The sequence below is a fragment of the Planococcus citri genome, chromosome 4, assembly GCF_950023065.1.
Source record: "Planococcus citri chromosome 4, ihPlaCitr1.1, whole genome shotgun sequence".
Taxonomy (NCBI): Eukaryota; Metazoa; Arthropoda; class Insecta; order Hemiptera; family Pseudococcidae; genus Planococcus; species Planococcus citri.
Genome location: NC_088680.1, coordinates 51,138,601 through 51,159,403, shown reverse-complemented (window position 1 = coordinate 51,159,403; position 20,803 = coordinate 51,138,601). Strand labels below are relative to the sequence as shown.

General features: G+C 33.5%; 3 protein-coding genes across 6 annotated transcripts in view; all 3 read left to right on the top strand.

The window, feature by feature from the left end:
• Positions 1-2,281: 2,281 nt before the first annotated feature.
• Positions 2,282-5,482, top strand: LOC135845053 (uncharacterized). 4 transcript variants are annotated; one of them, XM_065363515.1, is made up of 4 exons: positions 2,282-2,533; positions 3,848-3,910; positions 3,995-4,274; positions 4,345-5,482. In XM_065363515.1, the coding sequence occupies exons 2-4, from the start codon at positions 3,870-3,872 to the stop codon at positions 4,699-4,701; spliced, it is 678 nt and encodes a 225-aa protein (XP_065219587.1). In that variant the 5' UTR covers positions 2,282-2,533; positions 3,848-3,869; the 3' UTR covers positions 4,702-5,482. The 4 variants fall into 4 exon arrangements, with proteins under 4 accessions (XP_065219587.1, XP_065219585.1, XP_065219586.1 ...); XM_065363513.1 differs by having other exon boundaries at positions 2,284-2,533; positions 3,992-4,274; XM_065363514.1 differs by lacking the exon at positions 2,282-2,533 and adding an exon at positions 3,412-3,647.
• Positions 5,483-5,660: 178 nt separating this feature from the next.
• Positions 5,661-8,032, top strand: LOC135845049 (cell growth-regulating nucleolar protein). Its single transcript, XM_065363507.1, has 5 exons — positions 5,661-5,820; positions 5,987-6,120; positions 6,190-6,418; positions 6,493-7,612; positions 7,699-8,032. The coding sequence occupies exons 2-5, from the start codon at positions 5,987-5,989 to the stop codon at positions 7,953-7,955; spliced, it is 1,740 nt and encodes a 579-aa protein (XP_065219579.1). The 5' UTR covers positions 5,661-5,820; the 3' UTR covers positions 7,956-8,032.
• A 360-nt stretch (positions 8,033-8,392) lies between these two features.
• The window catches only part of Invadolysin (leishmanolysin-like peptidase, invadolysin), a 76,067-nt gene continuing 63,656 nt past the window's right edge, over positions 8,393-20,803 (top strand). Inside the window, exon 1 of the mRNA XM_065363506.1 lies at positions 8,393-8,623. Within this exon, the coding sequence (XP_065219578.1) occupies positions 8,507-8,623 (117 nt within the window). The 5' untranslated portion in view covers positions 8,393-8,506. The remainder of the gene's footprint in view (positions 8,624-20,803) is intronic.

The window sequence follows — 20,803 nt, the reverse complement described above, 5'->3', positions numbered from 1 at the left end:
TGATCATCTTGGTGCGAAGAACGGAATAATAAGGTATAAGTAGGTACGATCAACAATTATAAAGTGGTAGAAACAATTGCCAGGACAATATTGGTCATTGTGTGGTGCATACAGAAGGCACGTGGTTTGAGAAATTATAATTTAAATTAAGCACCATTGAAATTATAGCTGGACTTGATGAAGACGGATTCTTTTTGTCGTATGCCCAACAACAAAAATCTGATTACTGTTAATTAAGTATATTGTTAGTGTAGTATGACTCTTCTGTGAACTGTGATAGAGTAGAAACGTATAGTGATGTTTTATTTTATGGGAGTACTTTCTGTATGTACTAACTTTACCTATACACAATTGAAATTGAAATTGTGTTATTTTGACTTTCTGGAATTGCTTGGGCTAAATCTCGAATTTTTTCACGTGTTCAAAATGAGATTTATTAAAATCTCTCAGGAACGAGTACCTAAATTAATTCAAGTAACTTTTTTCCTATATCTATCGCCTGACGATGCAGCAATTCAAACTACCTAAGTGTGAGTTGGGTACCAACCTTGAAAACTGAAGGGGCAGAATTACTAACTGCTCTGTGCAGATTCTTCGAAATTGTACCATTTCTCGAATACCCTTACTTAATTCCAGATAGACTGAATCAGTTCATGACATGTTGCAGAGTCCTGAAAAAAGCAGAATAAAAGGTTCCTTTAAATTTTAGCTCCTCTTCGAAATTGAAAGGAGCTATTTTTAGCTGAACAATTGAATATTTCAAATTTTTTTACGTAAAATATTAAACATAAAAATCCTGTGAAAACTTCAAAAATTTATTACCAATTTAGAATGGATACCAAATTACCTACGAAAAATTTATAATTCAATGCAGCAGTCTCCCATTAACCTCTCTTTTTTGCCCACCAAGTACTTAATTACACTGCAATGAACAGCTTATACAGGTACATTGTACGTGGGAATAAGAAAGTTCATTTTTTAACGAAAAAAAAAAATTTACCTTATTTTATCGATTAAATCTCTTGAATAAACCTGCATAAGCGAAGGTTTTCTAATTAGTAAAATTTAAACGCATAGGTATAACTACTCATTTAGCAACTTGTAGGTAACAAACTTATTCATCATAAGGTTGACATTTTGTTTCTTTATTTTCTTCTAGTTAAATACTTATCAGAGGAGAAATACTTAATTATACCTACGAACCGATCACTGTTAACGAATTTTGTCATTTTTAAAATTTGATTTTTATATTTTTTGCGTGAAATAGTTGAAAGTTGAAAGTGAAGAAAACGTATTTATTTTTTAATATCCGCAAGACCTTCACTATTAAATCTAAAAATTTATTTTAATAATAAGTTAGCCAAGCGTTACGCAGTTGTATTTCGTGTTATGAAAATATTTGAGAAATAAGCACGCGACAGTCATGATTAATGTTGAAAAGAAAAAGTTAGATTTCTGATGCGATAAATTTTTCAACTTGTTAGGGGTTTTATATTTTTCAGATTCGAGCAAAAATGCAAAATGGCCGCGTCTGTGGCTACCGTGTCTTCTGAAAATTGAAAATTTGTCGCTGAAATAATTTTAGTAATTATCGTCCAATTAGTAATTTTTTTTCCTAGACTATATTATTTACCTACGTGTATGGTAGGTATAGTATAGTGCAAGGAAAGTAAAGAAAGTGTGTAATGCTCTTTCCTCGTTACCTACCATTTCAACTACGCAAAGATGTGGAGAGGTATTTTTGCACTTAACAATATTATGCTAGTAGCAGATACCTACCTTGTATACCAACAGGCAACATGGATCCCATTGATATCAAATTCCCAGTTGATACTTTTTCATGCGAATGAATTAACTTATATGCATAGTTATTGATTCAACGTTGCTTATCAAAATAATTAGGTAGGTAATTTATCAGTGTGAAACTATAATATTTACATAATTTCTGTCTTCTTCATCGGTTTATCCCACTCAAAAAATATTCTCACCCATCTTTCGCATACACATTGACTTGAAGTTAATATACGATGATTTATTTTTCTGAAAATGGCATAATCGCGATGAAAATAAATTATATTAACGATCAAAAAGGCTCATAAAGAAACTGTTACTCATTGATTTGTATCAAGTTGACGATTGGAAAATATATCCAATAATCTCTAATTAGAATACAATATCTCATAAAATCCCAGTAATACATACCTATAATCAAATTACTTGTCCTAGGTATCAATAGAAGTTCTTTTTTTTCAAGATAGTACTTACCTATGTACAGTTTAGTTTGCCACCAGAAACTTTGCACTTGTACCTAGTTGTGTTATTAACCAATTTATTTATTATCAAGTTGTGGTTTCTTGCTGAGGCTGAAAGATTAAGATATTATTTTTTATAAAAAAATTTCATTTGAACAAAGAAAATATGTATTATATATCTGGAATTTTGTCAATAATAGCGTTAATTGCTCTATCAAAATTTTCCAGATATATGACAACTTACAAAATACCTGAAGCTGAGCTGAAGAAACGACAGTCAAGTAAGATTGGGAAATTATAAATATTTTTAGCCTGTATATTTTCAAAAATTAAGAATAAATGCATAATCTTCCATGCCTATTTTGTAGTTGACAACTGTTTGATCAGCCTTTGATGAGGTTTCTGGATTCTGGGTTGATTTTCTTTTTTTTTTTCATGTACATAAGGTGAATTTCTGTCAGTCAAAGGTCAAAGTACCTACGTATAGATTTAGTTTCATTTTATGTTTTCTCCTTTTAAAATTCACTTTATCGTCGGCTAAGTGCGGAAGGGTGCCTCGTGCAACTCGTTACTTGATACCTGTGTAAAACTGCCTTTCCACACTGAGCGCCATCTATCAGTCCAAGTTCAAATCTAAAGGTATCTTTGGTGATGGGAAGGGTGTCTTGAGGTAACATAACTTTTGGTTTGAACATTTGGACTGATAGATGGTGCTCAGAGTGGAAAGGCAGTTTTACACAGGTATCAAGTAACAAGTTGCACGAGGCACCCTTCCGCACTTAGCGGACGTTATGTATGAGATGAGAGAGAAAACTGAGAAAAGAAAGTGGTTTTATTGCAAAGTTTGTTTTTCGTTTATGAAATGAAAATGGCATAGGCATGAGCTATACAAATTAGGCATATGGCATTATTATTATGTACCATAGTCCTACTGTGGCCCTACTGAGAAAATACTTGTAACTTTTGCTTACTAAGCATCGTATTCATCGACCTTTTATGTCGATGATCGTATGTACATAAATGCTGAACTTGAATTTTTCATTTTTCATCTCTCTTTGGTACGAACTCACGAAGGCATTTTGAATGCCAGCATGTACTGGGAATTATTTATCGAAATAAATTTTTATCAGATTCGTTGCCCAGCCCAGAGTTATGCAATCTATGCCAAAAAAGTTGATAAAAAGTTGTAAAACAAATCAAGTTTGAAATTATTTACAAACTTTCTAGTTTCTAATGTAAACTATCGGTAACTTTTAAAATTTCGAAGTAATTTTTCTTATTCGGACCGCAGTGATTGTCTGAAATGACAATTCAGTGATTTTAATTCATTCCCAAGTCCTCAATTCAATTCTCAGCTGTCAAATCGACACATAATCTTCACTTGAAAAAATCTCGGTAAGATTGTAACACTTTCTTCATAAATCGTCTATACCGGCAAAATTCGTATCAGTTTGAATTACGAAGACTAATTGTGTTTCATAAGTGTTAATACAGTTTCGGAATGTTGTGTTTTGACGATGGAAACACTTGAAACGCCTAACCAAAACACAATATTTGATCTCCATTTTTGAACTAATGAAAATCTTTCATTTTAGGTACTCCGAAGAATTCAGAACTATGAAGGTTAAGAAGGATGATTCGAAAAATAAGAAGAAGAAGTGAGATTATTACGCTTGAATATTTATTTGTTCATTACGTGCTGTAAAGTTCATCGTTTTAATTTAAAACTTTATTTTCAGAAGTAAACTTCAACAAGTCGTCAATCCCGGAATTAAAAAAACCAAAAAAACTGAAAAGGTCAAAGTAGAACCTAATACCGAAGTAGGAGAATCGATTAAAAAAGAATTAACTACGTTAGCGGGAAACCAGTCAACTTCAAAATGCCCTTTGAGACAAGAGCGATGGAATTCTTACTTGAAAGTGTTCCTATTACACGAAAAATTGAATAAAAAGCAAAGACTTATTGTCGAATTTTGCACGACTAAAGGTGTTACTGCACCTAGAAGAAAAGCTAAATTTTTGGTAAATTAAATTATCTATTATTAGTATATTGATGGTACGCATCGATGTATAATCAAACTTGTATTTTCAGAATTTTGTTCGAAGTTGTTATTGCCATCAAGCCGATGTTAGCGACGAATTAGTTAATGAATTATTCGACAACATTTTGCAAAAGTATCCCGAATTCAAGTTGGGAAAATATCATAATTCTGATCCTAACGAGCCTGTTCAACTTCCGCCCAAAATAGGCGTCAATAAGAAGAAGAAATTAAAACGACTTGCCGAAGCGAAAGCTAATTCTTCGCCCAAGAAATCACCTACAAAAATTAAAGTTGAGAAGGAAGACGGTGAAGAGAAATGGACAAAAGTCAAATCGAAGAAGAGGAAACCGAAAACTCCCAATAAAGTTGAAAGTAATGCAGATATGGAGACAGATAACCAAACTTGATTCGAAAACTTTGTTTTCTCCTCTTACTTGTAGTATTTGTATCATCTCAGGCTTTGATCTATACCTACTTTATTCAAAGGTCTCAGGTTTCGCAATACATAAAACTTTTCTTTATATTGTGAAGACGTTTGTTCATTTCATTTTTCCTTCTTCAAATTTTTAATTAATCTTAAAGTATTTTCCCATCGTATACGTGTAAGTTGTGTTGTGTTTACCTTGAATTAGAGCAGACAGGCCCAGCGTCTATACCTTGAATTTTAAAAATTGTCATTATTTCTCTTTTATTACTAGAAAAACTGCAGAAATTAGATTCTTGTGAAGTGATGGATCAGCATCCATCTTTGTATTTTGTTTTATTATTTTTAAGAATAACGTTTCGTAAATGAAAAAGGGACTCTTTACTATGAAAATCATTGACACTATTCCGTAAACATTTTTGTGTTTGATTTATGAACAGCGCGTATACCTAATGTGTGTTGTATTCATGATGAATAAATAAATGAGATTATTCAGTTAAATATAATATTAGAACTCTAGTGTAGGCCGTAGACTTGATACATGATCATTGAACTTTCAAGTTTTCAATTATTTCGTTGTAAATAACTATAGTAAGCCGTATTTTATTTTCTATTGTGTTAGAAGTAGATTATTCGTTTACCACAAACCAAAAGACATTATGGTTTAATTTTAATCATCGTTCATTTTGTTTTATGTGACTAAGTGAAAAACAATGGTGTAATTTTAAAATTTCAATGATCAAATAAATCAAATTCAATCTGTATTTTTCTCATTTAGCAATTTAGGATTTACCCTGGTCCTTTGAAGTTTGAATATTTATTATTTCAAAGTTCGCCAAAAAAAAATTAAAAACTTTCCAATTTGAGAATTGACACCGTCATCATCTCAGTGCCATGATAATCGCGAAAAATACTGCCTATATTTTTTGTTATGGAACTTGGAAGGAACGCAAAATTTGCACGTGCATTTTATCGTTGATCTCGACACGATTTAGGTAATTTTGGTCGAATTAATTGCAAATTTTCGTGTAAATGTGTGAAGAAATACGCTAAATTTGTAGTATCTTTTACTTGACTACTTCGTTCATCATCTCAATCAAAGGTAAAGACAATTTTTCATCGTTGACATACAATTCATGTTGTAGATAAATCATATCATCAGCATTTTACTTATCAAGCCTTCAATTCCATAGATTCAGAATTTCATGTTCAGCGCTGACAACGTTGACCGTATTTAATAATTATTCTTATTATTTGCGTTATTTCAGATGGTCGTATTCACTTGTCACCATTGTGGCGATTCGATTCAGAAACCCAAAGTTGAGAAACACATCAACTTTGAATGTAAAAAAAAGTTCTTAAATCCTCGATTGTGCTGTATAGATTGCCTGAAAGATTTTGAGTGAGTTGCTATATCATCTAAGTAACGTATATTTTTCAAACCATTAATCTCTACGTTATTCCAATACAGTCAAGAATCGTTCGTTGAGCATACGAAATGTGTCACCGAAGAAGAGAGATATTCGGGTAAAGGTTTTGTTCCTAAAGCATCATCTAACAAAAATGAAAAAAAGCAACAATCTTGGACTGATATTATACACATAGTTCTGAAAAATTCCAAGTTGAACGACTCGCATCGCAAACTTCTCAAAGCTTTATCCAGCTATCCGAATGTTCCTCGTAAACAAAAAAAATTCCAAGTGAGTTCAAATACGACTTACTTATCAATATTTCACTAACGATGTATTAATTAACGAGTCTTATTTTGTTTCAGAACTTCGTCGTTAGTTCATTGAAGCATCTCAGAGCACCTTATAACATCATCGAGGAAGTTTTCAAATTAATTGACGATGAATTCAAATCAGTCAAAGCTGTTGAATCCCCAAATAAGCAAGTTTCAAAACCCGACTCCGTTAATTCGGCGCAAACTGACAAATCCGTTAAAGAAGAGAAACCCAAAGACGTGCAATCTAGTGAAAAATCTCCCGAAAAGAAAGATAAATTGAAAGACATCGAGAACACTGAAATTCTCGAAGAATCTTCTACGCAAAATGGTAATTTAGACGAAAGTGTTGCTTTTGAAGTTGTCAAGAAGAAAAAGAAGAAGAAGAAAGACAACGATGAAAACGAAGTCGTCGTAAAAACTGAAATCGAGAAACCTGAAAATGCGCAACCGAATAAAAACTTGAAACGGCCGATGGAAGATAGTATTGAAGAAGACATTCCTATGAAAGGTGTTTCGAAGAAGAAATCTAAAAAATTAAAGTTACAAGAAGAAGTTCAAGAAAATCCACCCAGCGAAGAGTCTAATGATTCCAACGTAGCCGAAACGAGTGAAGCTGCTTCACAACCAACGTTGAACGAAAATACACCTTCGAATGATGTCGAATCTTCGGAAAACCTTTCTAAAAAAGAAAGAAAGAAAAAGAAGAAAAATGCTGTTCTAAACGGTTCCGCTGAAGCCGAGACAATTGAAGCAGTTTCGGAATCGACGCTTCCGGAAGAAAACCAATCATTAAATGATGTCGAATCCTCGGAAAATCTTTCCAAAAAGGAACGCAAGAAGAAGAAGAAAGAAATGGCTTTGAATGGTTCTATTGAACCAGAATCTAATGAAACTGAGTCTCAGTTAGCCACTCCAGAAGCAAAATCGTCAGATAACGTAGCACCAGCAGAAGAAAATCTTAGTAAAAAAGAACTCAAAGAGAGAAAAAAAAGAGCCAAGTATGAAGCTGAATTGAAAGCCATTGAAACCGAAGCTGTGCAACCTGAACCCATCGCTGATAATCAAGAAAATAAGACTGATGAGAATCAAAAACGCAAAAAGAAAAGAAAACTGAACGAAAACACCGAAAACGAAGAAGTTGCGAATAAAAAAACTAAACTCGTTGAAAGTGAGTAGTTGATTTCTTTAGTTTTTATATCTCAATTTATGTCTTCTGTTCTGTACTTCATTAACGTATTCTGATTTATTTTACAGGCGAAGCTCCTAAGGAAGAAAACGCTGAATTATCGATGAAAAAATTCAGTTGGGAAGAAGTGATTCGTACTGTGTTGGAGAAAGCCGACGGAAATGAATTATCGATGAAAAAACTTAAGAAAAAAGTCGTGGCAGAGTACCAATCTTGTCATTCCGAAGAAACCTCCTACGAAGATGTGGAAAAAAAATTCAGTAAAAAAGTCACAAAATTACCGTTTGTAAAAATTTTAAAAGATAAGGTGAAACTTTCGGTTTGAAGAGTTACATCGTACTTGTTAATTAGATTTTTTGTTTTTTTTTTTACGATTGATTGAAATAAAAATTTGCGAATTTATTGTATCGTGTTTATTGACAGTTAGTTGGTGCTGCAATAATGATGGATGAATATCTTGAAATTGTTGTCGATGACTCGATGAGCCTTTTTTCAGTCTTGCTGTAACTGTGTCGAAATAAACTGAACGAATACGAAGGATTGAACCAACATTAACCATCTATGTTCTAGAGATAGAAGATCCTAACGTTATGGAAATTGGTAATGGAAGGGCAACAATTTATTCCTGGAGATGGAAGATCACTATATCGTCAATGAGATTTGCGAATCAAGTTTAAAATTTTACTCTCTTGGTAGCACTGATTCTCCGGCGACGCGACGGTGGGAAATCATATGGTTCGTTATCAATAACACTTTGGCGTCTTGTTTATTGTTTCAGTGTTTTTATCATAGCGTTTGCGAATGGTGTAAAAGTGTTCGCTTGTGTGTGTTTTATTACGTTTAATAATTATTTTAAATTTATTAAATTCAAACATAATGAAAATTAAAGTAAAATGGAAGTTCGAATTGATATTTTTATTATTCAGTGTTCCTAGTATATTCGGTTTGTTTGTGCAAAGACATTGCAGCCATGTCCACCCTAAACCGCACGACGTGAGTAATTATTTTCAAATAATTAGGTATTGCATATTTTAACCCTAATTCGATACCTTACAAATTCCATCGGTATTATTCATCGATTTAGTTCTGAATTACCTTTCGAACGATTTTTCTACGTCAAAGATCTACTCTTATTACGTTTTCATATGTTGATAACGTTCTTAGGTACATATATCAATATTATCGAGTTGTAAATGTGTTTGATGAAGTACCCACTTCATTTGCATCGTATCGAGCTTACATTTTCGTGTTCAAATATCATCATCGTATATATTCTAAATCGATTCGATCCTGCTAATTGATTTTCATCTCCGAGTAGAATTTTTATTTCCAGCACAAGCCGGAATATGAATAATAAGTATAATTTCCCACGTTCGTTTCATTCGATATTATTATTTCATTTCAAGTTGACAATTACACAACTCAGTACATAACTACGTTTAAAACTCAAATTCAAAGAAAGAATCATTACACTGCAGAAAAATTACCAACATACAATTTGTACAATTATTATGTAATTCGTGTGCAGATTATTTCGCATCGTTATGGATGATTCGTTTACGTGAATGTTTCCTTTTTAATCAAACTATTTAAGTATCTAATTTTTTCACATCAGTTTTTTTCCCTTCTACATACCTACAAAAAAAAGACAATTATATAAACCAAAAAAAGAGATTATATTCAATTGGCGTAGTAAGAGAGATTCGTCGAAGCGTAAATCGAGTACATCAAATCGATAATTCTGCTAAACGATACCTGGATATGTTCGACGATCAGCGGAGATGTAGAAAATATCTCCAAAAATCAATTATTTTCGGTTTCATTTTCGGCAGATTATACGGGTCAAAGTCGTCCGGAGACCCAACGTTTATTACATTTTGGCGATTTATAGCCTCTGTAAATTTTTTTTTTTTAAAGCTCGACATATGGTATACCAATTACTCTCCGGTACGATTGATGGGAAAAATTTCCAGCTGTAGCATGGTCGGATGATAAGTATAGCTAGGTGTCGGTAGAACAGAACTGTCGTTTCGTATTACGAATCGTATCGATTTAATTGTCTATACGAATATATAAGATGATATTGTCGTATGGCACCCAACCTGGCACCAAATGGCAAGTGGATGCTGTTGTCGCTGGCAGATGATATTACGAAACGAACAATGTTTTTCAATATTATACAGCATGGTTCAAGTGTTTTTATAGGAACGATTCACAATGACCTGTTTCCATTTCCAATATCTGCCATACAAGTACCTTACCATCATACTATAATCGTGAGGTAAAAAAAAAAAGAAAAAAATAACTGATAATCGTCGAAGAATATTAAAATCGCTTCATCAATTACGTAACGTTATACGGGAAGGTCGTTAAACGAATAGATACCTACTCGTGTGCTTTTTTTCTCTTTCGTACGATTTATCTTTAATTTAGCTAACTTATGTTTTACTTTTGTCTGTAAAATGGTTACGTTTTACCGCCCAAAGTTACCTCACTTTTACGCCCGTTTAAACAGGTTTACACTATTTGCCATTTACCGCCCTGAGAAATTTTAATTAATTATTCCATAACCTGTTTTATTATGTTTTATTATAAATTTTTTGTATACTCGACAGAAAGCGAATTTCCTAGTGCTTGAAAAGTCCACCTTAATTCCAGCTCTGAGCTCGTCTCGCGTCGCCAAAAGCCTCCGGTAGTGTGGATCTAGTTCTATCGTGTAATAAATTAATTCTCCCACGTGAGGATTACGTGTAAAGGTGGTTTTACCCTGGGATATGATAAAAAAAAAATCAAATAGGTAAATACGAAACGAAAACTAACCTGTGATCTGTGAATAGATGTAGGTATATAAAAAGGTCAGATTTTTGAATTAGATTTGTCTTGTTGACTTTTGACAATCGCTTGTAGTTTGGGTCGACCTCGTTTTGGCGATTTGTTTGCATAACCTTTGGTAAAGAGGGTGATTTTCTACGTATAGGTACCTTTATTTATACATACATAGTAGAGAGAATTTCTCAAAACTCCATAACCAAAACTCGGGCTTCTCGAATTAATCATTTCATTTCAGGCAAATTTTTGAAAATTATTCTATTGGAGCCTTCAGAAAAATTAAGATTTTCTTCAAGAATTTTCGAAATTATGCTAAAGTTTGATTTTTACTTACTTTTGAGGTACCTAATGTTGAAAATTGAAATCCACCGTTACCAGACATCTCAAATATGATTTTAATTTTCAGATTTGATATTTCAAAATTAAAATAAGGGCATTGGAAATGATTGAGTTGGTCGATAGTCCATCTAGAAAATAAAAAAATTTCTCGTTCAATATTGACCTCCCAAACACGAATTTTAGCATATTTTTTTATCAATTTAGAGCCCAGCAAGATTTTGTTTTTCCCCTAAATTTACTTTGCATTTTGGTATATCAATAACCAACATACCCATAAGAAAATTAAAATTTATCAGGATAATTAAAAATTCGGTTTCCACTTAATTTCCAGATTTCCTATTCGAAAGTACTTTGCATCCTCCTGAGTCATTTAGGGGAAACTCCAGCAATGACACGAGACTGAAAACCATAAGAAAAGCTCAAATTTATCCTTTTAAAAATTGCCTCAGAACACTGAGTTTTGGATTTGACATTTTTCATCTTCCTCAGACTCTCATGAAAATTTGAACGAATACAAATTTTGGGTCTAGCATAGATCATCTCTTAAACTCCTCAAATTTGATGCCAAAATCAGGCCTAAATACCAAAGAGCATAGTCGGATAAGATAGCTGAAATTGCCCTATCGTTGAATTCTGAAACTAACCAGTCCAGTGGGAGTTATGGCCAATGTTCTAAATCCCCATGTGATAAAATTTTCATTCAAAATTTCTATCTTAGGCATTTACAGCTGCATTTTTCCAAAATTGCTGTCATCCTAGACCCTGCCATGAACCATTTATGAGCATTTTTGGATTTTTTTTTCAGAGGTGTAATTATGAAAAAAATATGTGCCACCTATCTCACCTTGTGTATTATGAATTTTCCCCGACTTTGTTGTGCAGGTGAAACTCCTTCTGAATTGCAAAATCTCGACCTCCTCCCACTGATTTTACCGGTTGAAATGGTCGGTTTATGTCAGAATTTTCTCCATCTGCACCATTAGAATATTTTCATTTTGAAAAATTTCAAAAAATCAGAATTTTTCTGTTTGCACTAAATTTTTTAAAATTTGTACGAATAACCCTAATTTTGTCTGGTTTCAAGCCCCCCCCCACCCACTCGAATCTGAATTTCGTAATTTCGAACCATTTTGAAGCCTTTAAGGACATTTTTAAATATATTTGTACGTATGTATTAAATTTTATGGAATTTCATCAATCATTATTCATTACATAATTTTTGACAATTTTTTTTTTCGAAATTTTCCCCAATTTTAATCGTATTTCATCAATTTTTACGTAACTTTTGACAATTTTCATGCAAGTTTTCATGCTGGTTAGGTAAGTTTTTATGCATCTCATGAGCAGCACTGGAAAGGTATTTTTTTCCATAGCAATTTCTAACACATTATTTTCTCACAAGGGAACCTCTTAAGTCTTAAGGTGTCACCCTCTGATTTGAACGGGACCGCGATTTTTGGAAAGAGCATGGTCTAAAACCCTAAAAAGTAAAATTTTCAGCTGCCCAACTTCATTTTTCGATTTTTGGCGAACGTTTGAAAATTCAAAATTAACTATTTTTGGTGATTTGTGCTTTTTTAAGAAAAGTACATAATATGTATTTGATCAGTATAAATGGTCAAAATAAGTCCAAAAACTGATATTAATTCCCCAAATCCAAATTTCACCATTTCCAGTCATTCTGGAGCCTCCAGTGGGATTTTTCAATTTCTCCAGGAATTTTGAATTTGCTCCAGAAGGCCTGAATACGAAGTTGGGCAGCTAAAAATCGAGTTATGTGTTATACTCGATCTGTTCAACGAGTTTATCCACATTTGAGCCGATTTTGGAAGGGACACCTCAAGAGTGGGTTTTTGACCAAATTTTTAGAAAAAATCAAAAATTTCCCGTATGCGAAGAAATTTTTGAAATTTGCGCGAATTGCTGTATTTCGTCCAGAATCAACCCCCTGAGGACGAATTTCGTCATTTCCAGCCATTCAGGATCCTCCAGCGCGATTTTCAATTTCTCCAGGAATTTTGAGTTTGCTCCAGAAGGCGTGAATATGAAGTTGGGCTGCTAAACATCGAGTTATGTGTTATACTCGATCTGTTCAACGAGTTTATCCACATTTGAGCCGATTTTGGGAGGGACACCTCAAGAGTAGTTTTTTGACTAGCTTTAAAATATCCAAAAAATCAGAAGTTTCCCGTTTGCGAGGAAATTCTTGAAACCTACGTAAATTTTTTAACAATTTTATTGGAAAATATTTCACATAATTTGAGAAGTTGTAACGTTTGAAACAATTTTTATAGGATTTTACTCAATTTTTCAAACATTATTTTGTGTTTCATTGATTTTTACTTGACTATTGACAACTTTTGTCTGTTCACCAAGTGATTTTGTTAAATGCAAGTTTTCACTATCCTTTTTAAAATATGTATTCCAAAAACTTCCATTTTTTTTTAGTAATTTTTTCAAAATTTTCATCAATTTTGACGATATTTTATCAGTTTTTACGCAGTTTTTGACAACTTTCATAATCACATAATTTTTTTTACGTTTTTTTTCATGTTTGAGAAAAATTTTAAAATTGTGAGCAATTACTAAAAAGTTTTGGTCAATATTCTAATAATACGAGTAAGTAATTTTATTCCTCGATTTTCATTTCATTTTCGAGAATTTTCATTCTTGTATTCCACGAATATGAATATTTCTCACGTACTTAATTCAAAAAATTTTAATTTTAAAAAATTCTTGAAAAATTTCATTATTTTTTTACGATTTTTTATGGCAATTTTTTACATTTCATTAGATTTTTTCGATATTTTATGCAACATTTTTCAAAAACTCGCATATTTAGCCATTTTCATAATTTTATTTCTCAACTTTAATCAAATTTGGTCAATGTTTACGCAATCTCGTACTTGCATTTCCGAGCATTTACTCAACAAAGTATTGGTAATTGAATTTCGTAGAGAGATTTTCAAACTTTGAACCTTCCTTGAAACTCGGTAGTTTTCTTCTATAATCGAAATTTCCAACTAGGTAGATTTTTTTCTCAAAGTAACTGGTGATAAAAAACCAAAACCAAAGAAGGAATTTCGTTTATGTACAAGCGTAGGCATCGCATTTCGACTGCAGCAATTTACTTATCCGATATACTCGTACTAGACCTTTCTGTATACCCTGAAACTTTCTATGATTGAATGTACGCTTCAAAGAAGTCGTAGGTTTGTCGACCTCTAAAAATCAAGCCAATTTATAGACGAGAGTATCGAGAGACTATCAATATATACGAGTACGAAGGCGATACACAAAAAAAAAATATTGCCGATTAAAATACACGCCCGGAATGATTTGTGCGTTCGGAAACGCGTGAAATTTAATTATTCACAGGCACGATACATACACAACAAACCCACATCGTATATAGTTATAAAATCGTATTCGTACGAATCAATTTTCAATCAACTTGTTCATTGGGTTGTCGAACGGAAGCGTCAGCGTGATTGAGATGTACGAGTATGCAATAGAGCCAATATACATAGTGGTAATATGGGTGCGATACGAGTCGAATTCGTGAAAAAGCAAAATCTTGTCTAGGCATATGTGCTTTTGGTACCAGTTTGATATCATGTGGATGGTACTCGTATTTTGCTCTCGTTCATATATATGCATCGTAAGTAAATCTATCTACTTTCTCCGTAAAAACACACCGATACTTTACTGCGGATGGCGCGTGAGCATCTAATAATTACGCAATTAGTGGCATTTTAATATCCAGGTACTCTTATACCTACGTTGCCTATCGTTCGGCTTTGTTGAAGAAAATGCCATGAATTTTTAGGTTTTTTTTCTCCTCTCTCGATCGATTCATCTCTAAATACCGCAGCGCCGACATTTAATTGCGAATCGAGTTCCATACGGCGAGGATATAATAAAATTTCCAATTTATCGGCTCGCTAAAAGCAAGAAAAACCGTCTCAATTACGTGCACGATACGAAGCTAAATAGATAACCGCAGGTGGGATTGTTGTATAACACTGATGTTTTCAATAAAAAGCAAAAAAAAAAAAATCAAACTGTATTAAAATTTTGCACAATGATGCAAACGGTGTGAAAAAAAAGACCTCCTGAGGTAAGTACAAAGTACTCTGAGACGATGTCAATCAAACTGTGGTCCTCTGCTCGATGATATTATTCGGATGACCGGGATTCGAGACACCTAAATCCCAGTTGTCAGAGTTGGTCACTGGGTAGGAAGGTTATAGATATACAGATAATTAAACGCTAACATAATTTTGACAGATATGGAACACGTTGGAATTAATTTTTTTTGTGCAACCGAATAGGTACATAGGTACGAGCTGTATTGAATGAGAATGTGAATTATTATTGTTTCACTCGATGCTACAGATGCATGAAAGGTTGGCTTCTCTCATATAGGTATAAACAGACACGTTACCATATCCATATTAATCATATTAGGTAATGAACTAGATGAATTTTTACGATGCCCAAGCCAATGCACCAGATGTGATGTGAGATGACGAGTTGTTGTTTTTTTTGGCGATGGGAGACTAATGCAACCTTCGATACGCAGTAATTTATGTACATTGAGTTTTATTACACGGACGTTACAGTTACCTACTATGTAGCATGTTGGGGGGATAATTATTGTCGAAAATCAGCTCGGTGGTGTTTAATGGGTTTGTTAAATTAATGAAAGTGTAACCTACGAATACGTATGGTAAAGGTATACTTATTATACTTTATGCGTACAAGGTTGTGTAAGTTTTGTTCTCTTCCTAGTATTCAATGGACAGTTGGAATGACGATGAGGTTGTTTGATTTTTATGCTGTAAGGCCCTAAGGTCGTCTCAGATAGGAACTTTTTTATTTTATTTTTTAAACGACGATATGCTCATTTCGATAGTAGCTGCGTTGAGTGTTTTTTTATTAGCAGCTTTATTTTACGATTTGAACGAAGACAAACTAGGTAGATTGAAAGTGCAATCTTGAAACACTCGTAACCAAAATTTTAAGCGTTGAAGTTCATTTTTGGAATTTTGGCGAATTTTTGAAAAATTTAAAAAGGTATTTTTATGGCGATTTTTCAACATTCTAACTTTTTAAAAAACAAAATGCATACGTTCGGATCTTTCTTCCTCACTTAAAAAACCTCCAATTTTTGACCATCATGCCGCCTAGAATAAATTTTCTCTTTTTCTCACAAATTTAAAATCGGATGATTCGTACAAGGAAGCCTCTCGAGGTGCCATGTCCACCCAAAATTTGTGACCGGTGCCACAATTTTTGAAAAGAACGTGGTTTGAACCCCCAATAACCAAAATTTCAGCCCCACAAATTGATTTTTTGCGAATTTTGGAAAATTAAAAATTGATCCTTTTTGGTGATTTATATGCACCCCCTGATGATGAGCCAGATATACTGAGAGCGGAAGCAGAGGCAGCCATAAAGAAGCTCAGGAAAAACAAATCAGCTGGAGCAGATGGTGTAGTTGCAGAGATGATAACAGCAGTGACTAATGAGAGTACTACGATATTACACCACATATGTACTATGCAACAAAATATGGAGAGATCGCAAATGGCCACAGGACTGGACCACATCCATATACACACCCCTGCACAAAAAAGGGTCAAAGCTCGAATGTTCTAAATACAGAACAATCTTCTTTATATCTCATGCCAGCAAGGTACTCCTAAACATCATACATGAGTGCAATAAGGCATTTATACTTCCTCAAATACTTCCAGAACAGGCAGGTTTTGTTCCAGGAAGTGGAACAAGAGAACAAATCCTCAACATTTGTCAGATAACTGAAAAGGCTCGAGAAGCCAGCAAGGTACTCCTAAACATCATACACGAACACATCAAGGCATATATACTTCCTCAAATACCTCCAGAACAGACAGGTTTTGTTTTGTTCTAGGAAGAGGAACAAGAGAACACATCCTCAACATTTGTCAGATAATTGAAAAGGCTCGAGAATTCAACAAAACCATCTACCTTTGCTTCATTGATTATGAAAAAGTCGTTGACAATGTCAAGTGGAAGATCTTATGGGGAAACCTTGGAATAATGGGAGAACCAAAACACTTGATAGACCTGATGAAGAACCTGTACACAAACAACAACGCACAGGTAAAGGTAGAAGGGGAACTGACTGATCACTTCAAGACCTGCAAAAGAGTGAGACAGGGATGCATCCTCAGCCCAATACTGTTCAAAGCATATGAAAAATGGATAATGAGGGAAACTCTAGAGGGATGGAAGAAAGGAGTTACACTAGGAGGCAAGAAAATATTGAATCTGGGGTACGCAGATGACACCACAATACTGGCTGAAAATATTGACGGCATGAAGGAGATCATGGGCAAGATTGAACAAGTTAGTCTAGCCAGAGGTCTGAAGGTGAACAAATCAAAGATCAAGATGATGATGATAGATAGGGCGAACGACAACCGACCTGAGCTGCAAGAGATAGATGGAATAGAAGTGGTACAAATCTTTGTATATTAAGGCTCCTTAATAACCAACAATGGAGGTTCAGAAGATGAGATAAGAAGGTGTGCATCGATTGCAAAAACCGCTGGAGGAAAACTCTACCGAATCTGGAAAAGCCATGGAATTACTAAGAGAACCAAATTAAAGATTGTAAAAATGCTTGTATTCTCAATATTCCTATATTGTGCCGTGGAGAAGTGGACAGTGAAAAAAACAGATCAGAGCCGGATAGATGCATTTGAAATGTATTGCTATAGACGAATGCTTAGAATCTCATGGGCCAAAAAAAGGACAAACAGATCAATACTGGAAGAGCTAGGTGTGAGGGGTAGACTCAACACCATTATAAGAAGGAGGATCCTGAGATATTTTGGACATATAGTGTGGCAAGACAACCTAGAGAAGCTGACTACAGGGACAAGTAGAGGGAAAGAGGTCGCGCCGGAGATCGCCCACAAGGTACACAGACCTTATCAAAAGCACTCCAGGGCTCACCCTCAGGGAGTGCACCAGATAGGCCGAAGACAGAGAAGGTTGGAGGCAGCTGATTGAGGAGGCTCCCCATAGTCACGATGCTTGCGTATGAGTGAACAATGAAGAAGATATGCTTTTTTTAAAAAAAATGTGAACTTATTCTGTAAAAATAATGGAAATTAGTGCTGAAACTAATACTGACTTCCTCGAACCAAATTTTACCACTTCTGGTCATTCTGGAGCCTCCAGTACGATTGCTCCAGAAGGCGTGGAAATATATTTGGACTGCTAAAAATCGAGTTATGGTTTATCCTCGACCTGTTTAAAAGATTAATTCCCATTTGAGACAATTTCCAGACAAGCTCCTCAGGTGCGGTTTTTTTTTGGTCCAAATGTAGGTAAAAGAAAACATTTATAAAAATCAAATATTTCTGTTCATAGGAAAATGTATGAAATCTGGCTGTATTTTGTCTAAAACCTATCCCCAGCCTCCGAATTTCGCAATTTCGAGTCATTGTGGATCCTCCAGCGCGATTTTCGATTTCTCCAGAATTTCAAAATGTTTTCAAAACACGTAGAAACCATTTTGGGGGATCTAAAAATCGAGTTGTGGCTTTATGCTGGTCAAAAAAAAATCACTCAGAAAGTCCACCAGCAAAATCAGTTCAAATGAGAATAAATCCTTTGAACAGACCTAGGATGAGTCACAATTAAATTTTTAGCTGCCCAAATCGATTTTCACTTTTTTTGGAGAAATTTTAAAATCCTGCAGAAAGTGAAAATCGCACTGAATGCTCCAGAATGGCTTGAAATCACGAAATTCCTAGAGGATCGGTTCTAGACAAGATACAGCCAATCGTGCAAATTTCAAAAATTTTCTTTCGAACAGAAAAATTTTGATTTTTGGAAATTTTTTCAAATTGATATTTCGCTTAAAAAAGTACATTCGATAACGAATCCTCCTTTTTTCTCATACATTACCAAACCTCTCCTATACTCTCGATCACGTCATTATTTAAATATTCAATATTCCGCTAATTCGTTCATCTCCAACCCGTCGTCGCCAGCTAAACAAGAAAACAACACGAAGAAAAGAGAAAAACTTCGCTAACGTGCACGCAATCGATTAATTCAAATAAAAGAATAAAATTGGAAAATCACGCGCGCCAATATTATTGTATTGTGTGCTGTACACAGTGAATAACCTAAATAACAAATACATTACTTAATATTCAATCTGCATATTAATATATCTTTTATAATCCCGCACTGTTCCAAGGTTCTCGTGTACTTAGTACATACGAGTATCTTAACCTATCTGTAAACCTCTGTGTCTTACGAGTATGTCTCTATATCTCTCTATGGTCTTTATCATTGCTGCAGGATAATTACAATGTATAGGTATAAAGGTATTAGCTGTCGCTTGTTTTTGTCGCATTCTATTTATGTACATATTGTATAGGTAGGTGTTTTTATCGTATTTGTCATGCACTTAAGTGTATTAGGAATGCGTGCGTTATTCATTTTACATATATCTTGAGATATCTTATCAAGTGTAAACCTGTGTTATAAAAATATCACAAGTATCGCTAATCAGTCATGTACATAAATTTGTAAGTATGTGTGGGGTGTGTACGGTACTGGGTCAAATTTGAATATTTTATACGTGTATTTTACTTTTACATTTGTGTGTGTGCACAATGCATAAGTACATATGTGTGAGTTCTCATGCACTGCACCTGATGAGATGCTCTGTTGCTTGCCTTATTTGTATACATTTTTTCTTAGCTTTTGAGGTTTCGTTTATTTTTTTCGAAATTTTCATCAATTTTCGTATCAGATTATAATCTAGATTCTTAATCATCCCTTACAATTTTTTTCAGACTTGGAATTTTCAAATTTTGAACAATTTTTATTGTACGAGTAGTTTTGTCAATTTTCACGAGATTTTTGCCAATTTTTATTGCAATTTAATGAATTTTCAAGGTTCTTGTACAACTTTTTCAATTTTTATTCAGTTTGGAAAATTTGCAGTGTGTTTGCATCAAATTTTATGGAATTTCATCGATCATTATTATTCGTTACATAATTTTTAACAATTTTATCAGAAAATATTTCACATAATTTAAGATGTTGTAACGTTTAAAACAATTTCTACAAAATTTTTTCAATTTTTCAAATATCTATTATTTTGTATTTCATTTATTTTTACTTTATTTTTGAGAGTTTTTGTCTGTTTACCAAATTTTTCTTTTATGCGATTTTTCTAAATTCTTTTTATAATATTTCAAAAACTTTCCATTTTTAAACAATTTTGATTTTGACGATATTTTATCAATTTTTACGCGATTTTTGATAACTTTCAGAACAGTTGAATAAACTTTAATTATCACAGATTTTTTTGACGTTTTTATTCAATATTTGACAAAAATTTGGAAATTTCGAGCAATCACTGCAAAGTTTGGCTCAGTATTTGAATGATATTCCTTCGATTTTCATTTGATTTTCGGAAACTAGAAGAAATCATTGTAACTAGATTGAGAATTGGCCACAGAAAAATCACCCACAATTACCTCTATGAAAGGGCTGCAAAACCTACATGCCAGGTCTGCCTGTCAGTCCCTATTCGTACCAGACGACTCTTCTGAAATTAAAAAATTCTTAGACCTAATAAAAAAACTGAATCTCACTAACTCAATACTATAAAACCTCATACGACGGGTGTAATAATCATGTAATTACAAACACCCCCCCCCCCAAAAAAAAAAATTTCAAGTAATTCAAAAAATCATAATTTAAAAAAAAAATTGAAAAATTTCATCATTTTTCAAAATGATTTCCAGCAATGTATATAGAGCAGTTTTTTGGATTTCATTAGATTTTATTGATATCTTATGCATTTTTTTACATTTTTAGACATTTTCATAATTTTTCTTCTCGAGTTTAATCAAATTTGGTCAATTTTTGCGCAATCTTATACAACTCTTACATAAATATGAAAAACTTTGAAAAATGTCA